Source organism: Sminthopsis crassicaudata, chromosome 2, assembly GCF_048593235.1.
Source record: "Sminthopsis crassicaudata isolate SCR6 chromosome 2, ASM4859323v1, whole genome shotgun sequence".
NCBI classification, from domain to species: domain Eukaryota; kingdom Metazoa; phylum Chordata; class Mammalia; order Dasyuromorphia; family Dasyuridae; genus Sminthopsis; species Sminthopsis crassicaudata.
This window is the reverse complement of record NC_133618.1, coordinates 535,734,122-535,738,907: the sequence shown is the minus strand read 5'-3', so window position 1 is coordinate 535,738,907 and position 4,786 is coordinate 535,734,122. Positions and strand designations below refer to the sequence as shown.

The following is a 4,786-nucleotide window of genomic DNA, read 5'->3' as shown; positions in this document are numbered from 1 at the left end:
AACCTCTACCCTCAGGCAACCCCAAAAGCTAATATCTATGAAGCTCATCTGTGGAGTTCAGTGAAGCATACATTGAACATACTCGATAACTGGGAGTTAGTTGATAAAGTTAGGCTTTTAAAAAATTCATGGGGCAGCTAGATGGTGAGTATTGGCCATCATTCAGGAGGACCTGAATTCAAATCCAGCCTCACTTAATACTTCCCTGGCTATGTGACTCTTAAGAAAGTCACTTAACCTCAATAAAATATTTCATTCTTGCCTTAACAATTTTTTTTTCAATAACTGAAATTAGGATTTTTAAACTGACTTTAGTATATTGCTTTTCTTTGTAAGATTCTCTGATCTTTTTGCAACATAGGCCTAGGATTAATGTGAGGAAAAAATAAGGCCTCTGAACATGTTGAAAGCTGGAATCTATAGTCACAAATGTCAAGGAAGAATAGGCTTGTGAGCCTTGCCACCTTTCTTGCAAGTCATATACTGCTATGAGTTTGGAATGACCTTAAATGTTAAGAGCTATCAGAAACCAACCATGGCACAGAGTTCAACTATTTATTTGTTGTATCACAAGAGATAATTAATCAAAGAGACCAAAGCCCATGTCATCATCTGATTCCTCAGATTCTTCTTTCTTAACTTCCTCTTTCTTCTCTTCAGCTGAAAAGGAACAAGATGATATGTGTATGAATATTTGAGTTGAACTAAATTTGGCAATCTTTCTTGAATCCCATTTCAAATACATTACAAGAAACAAGAGGTTTTAAATCTCTAGATACTCATTTTGGCACTCAGTGAAAGTCTTTTTGATTGCTTATGCCTTATTCTATCCTATCACTTAGGATGAGGTATAACAGATAATCCACTCAATCTCAGAAGTGATCTGTACATTCTTCTGATCCTCAAGAAAGCAATCAACTACATTATGGTTTGATTTATTAAGCAAAGAAAGGATGCTTACCAGGAGCAGCACCAGCAGCAGGGGCAGCACCCCCAGTAGGAGCAGCACCAGCTGGAGGGGCGGCTCCACCAACTCCTATGTTGCAGATGAGACTTCCGATATCAATGTTGGCCAGGGCCTATAACCACACAACCAGCATTTAAATATTGGCTCTTCAGCTAATCTTGAATTATTTATTTTATGGGCTGTTTAGGTCAGCTCTCTTCATTTTGGAGGACAAAACAGTTCAAAAGATTTCTGAGTTCTAGAAACAGGGTAAAGAGAAGATGGGTGAAATAATGGGTTGAGTGTGAGAGCTTCCTTAGGAGAATAATTTCAAACATTGCCTACTTGGTTTACTCTGAATATTCTGCAGAGCCATATAAAATTTTGTGCTTGTTTTCAACATACAGTACTGGCATTGTAGTATGAATTGATATTTTTTGTTATATAATCTACCAGACTAAGGCTCTTACCTTTGCAAATAGGCCAGGCCAGAAAGGTTCAACATTTACACCTGCTGCTTTAATGAGGGCATTGATTTTATCCTCCTGTAACAAAGCAATAAAACGCTATTATGTTCCTGTTAACGGGGCATGTAAGCTTTTTAGAACATATCCACTATACTACACCGATACAAAAACTTTGCTGGGTCCAAAGATGCTATTACATAACATATTCAAAAAGTATTTCAAAGCTGATGAGCACTCTGCAATGCAAGTATTAATCATTGATAACTGCTAGGTGCTGGGGGAGAATTCCAAAATGAACATCTGCCCTTGCCCCTAATACATGGAATCAAAGGATCTGATGATGATGGCTAGTATTTATATAGTATCAACAAACAACTGCAAAAGCTCATTGGATCTTCAAAACCATGTGAAATGTGCTGTTTCATTATCTATGGTGACTTTGCCTTAAGTTTACTTTTCTAGGAAAAAAAAATGCTGGATTTAAAACTCGGATCCTTTTGAGTGGCATTCTCTTTATACTTCAACTAGCAAGCTGCCTGGTGTAATTTTGTAATCTGGGATTCCCTTTGGTTCTCATGCCTTTTGTGGAAGAGTAAAATTATCCCCACTGTTAAGATAAGGAAACCAAGTCTGGCCCATAGTTGATTCCAAGTGCCCATCCCCATTCCGGTTTGGCACGGAGTTTTATTTGTTAATTGAGGTTGTTGGAGGGAAGGGTGGACAGAGGCTTACTATAGTTCACCTCTTTCCTTGCCACTCGGTCTACGACCCACAGCATGCTTGGGCTGTTAGGTGACACCATGGATAGACCTGAGTTCAAATCCAGCCTCACTTGGTAATTCCAAGACTCCGGGCAAGTCATTCCATCATTTCTAGCCTTAGTTTCCTCATCTGTAAAATGGGGACTACGAGGATGCCGATGGCGCCTCCCTCCCAGGATTAAATGAGGCGGCTCTGGTAAAACCTTGGCTCCTACTAGGGGCTGCTGTATTACTTGTTACCACCATTAGCTGAAGAAAGCCGCGCTTGAGACCACGGGAGCATCGCTCCGGAAACCCGAGCCAGGCAGGCAATCCCCTGGGGAGCGGGAGCTTCCCCCACCCTTTTTGCCCGCTGTTCCCCGGCCCGGCCCGGCACTCTTCCGTGCTGCGTCACCCCAAACTAAAGCCAGATCCGAGATTTGGAGGTCACCGGGCCCCATCCCCCCAGTACAGCGAAAGAAACCCGCCCAGGCAGGTGACCTGTCCCGGGTCACGGAGGGCTGGACGGGATCAGTCAGAATTTGAATTCAAATCTTCGGATCTCAAGCGCTGCATCCTACTCCTACAGTGACCTTATCGGCAGAGGGCAAGGAGAGCGTCCCGCACCCCGAGGCTCCGTCCCCGCGGCTGCTCAGGGCCGGTCCGGCCCTTCGGCTCACCGTGACCGTGACCTCATCGTCGTGCAGGATGAGGGCCGAGTAGATGCAGGCGAGCTCGGAGACGGAGGCCATTTCCGGGGCTGCCTGGCCTGGTGCTAGCCGCCGGCTGAAGTGAGTCCAAGTCTCACCCCAACGCAGCCTTGGCTTCCTGGGAAGGACCGAGCACCTTACAGGCAAACGGCGAGGCGGGGCGAAGCGGCGGGGCGCCTGCGCAGAGGCACCGCCGAGAGGGGAGCGGCGCTGGCCCCGCGGCCAATCAGCGCCCAGCTCCGGGCGGAAAAGGCGGTGCCGGGGCCGCCCGAGGCCTCTAAATGCTCCAAGGCCGGAAAGAGGCGGTCTAAGCCGCCGACCTTCGTCTTGCACTGGGCGTGTGTAGACGCTAGGAGGCCGTGTTCTCCACCGTTTCTTGCTGTGCACGTTTCCCTCTGCTTTAGACGATCTTCCAGTCGTGGTCCTTTAAAAAAAATTACTCATCTATCTGCCTGTCTGTCATACGTGAGAGTCAGACATACAATCTATGTGTCCAGCTCTCTGTCTGGTCTCTCCGTCTGTCCGTCCATCCCTCCGCCCGTCTGTCCATCTGTGTGTGTTCACTGGTGTAATCTGTTACAGAAATCGTAACTAGAATGGGTGGATATGCCCTCTTTCCTCTGTGAGGAGCTTTTAGGGACTCTGAGGAGCCACCAGGGGATGCGGAAGTGTCCTGTCCAGTCCGCTCAGGGCCCACCTCTGGAGCAGCGCTGCTTGTTCCCGTGGCTCCTTGACTCACTCTTCTTTCGCCATGCTTTGTAGTCAGCTCCCCAGCTCCCCAGGCTTTGAAGGGTCATGTCTGTGGGCATCAGGAGGAGGTTAAAGCGGAAGCAAAAAAAGAGGAGGAGGAGGGAAGACTGATGATCATGCAAACAAAAAAGGGCCCCACTGCGAGGTGTAGTGCAGATCAGCAACCGGAGGGCCCGCCTTCAAACACTGCGGCTGGCAATTCACTTAATCCCGCTCAGGCTCTCCCCGCCCCGCTCTCCCCTCGTTTTCTTGGTAAAGGGAAGGAGCTGCACTAGCTGGGCTCTGGAGATCTGTGAGCCTCTGAGCGGACTAGCGGCCCAATTGTAAGGGTTGCAGTAGGACGGCGGACGTATGCAAAACACCGGCGTTCCCAGTCGTGCGGCCCCGACAAATCGGCCGAGACACCACGCGGCCTGAGAGAGTGTCACCCAGCCTGGCTCTGCGCCGGAGTCATTTCCGGGAAGCGATTTTGCCCTCTTAGTGGTTGTTTCTTTGTGGAGGCGAATATGCATAGAGAGAGCCTGGTGTGTCTGAACCCGAGACTGCCTCTGATACTCCCTCACTGACGGCTAATTCCTAACACTGGGCGAGCCGCCCGGAGTCGGAGTGCTCTAGATCAGTCTCAGAGTAGAGATGTGAAGAGAGGCCTTCTCCAATCACCCCGAGCACTGCTTTTGGACCAGATGGTCCTGGAAGAGACGGTGAGGAGGCTGCCCTGCCCAGCCTCCTCACACATCCGGGCACTGGCGTGCCATGCGTCGCCTTCCAGAAGTCACGATCCTCTTCTAGAACGAAAGATCACAAACTGCAGAGCGCGCAGACCAGCACAGATGGAAGGAGTTTCCTCGTCAAGGGAGCTCCTTTTGTCAGTTATACCATAGGCTTAGGCCCTATTTCATTCCTTATATAAGGATATAAAAAAAGAATCCTAAACATTAGGAATCCTAGGAGAATAGCTAAGAAGTCTACGGATTCTTTTAGGACCACAGACTGTAGAGCATCCCCACGGGAAAATGTTCGGTCCTAATTATACATTATAGATTGTATAAAACAATTATATACAATACAGGGCTTTGAAAAAAAGGATTAAAATTAATTCGAAACTAATATAAATATTTGATGGACCAAAGAAAATGACAACAATATACAAATAATTTTGGACGCAACCTATAC

General features: G+C 47.6%; 1 protein-coding gene across 1 annotated transcript; it reads right to left on the bottom strand.

Moving 5' to 3' along the window:
- Nucleotides 1–541: 541 nt before the first annotated feature.
- On the bottom strand, nucleotides 542–3,077 carry LOC141558058 (large ribosomal subunit protein P1). Its single transcript, XM_074294694.1, has 4 exons — nucleotides 2,834–3,077; nucleotides 1,417–1,491; nucleotides 962–1,079; nucleotides 542–660 (listed from the first exon to the last, which is right to left on the bottom strand). The coding sequence occupies exons 1-4, from the start codon at nucleotides 2,903–2,905 to the stop codon at nucleotides 581–583; spliced, it is 345 nt and encodes a 114-aa protein (XP_074150795.1). The 5' UTR covers nucleotides 2,906–3,077; the 3' UTR covers nucleotides 542–580.
- Nucleotides 3,078–4,786: the final 1,709 nt, after the last annotated feature.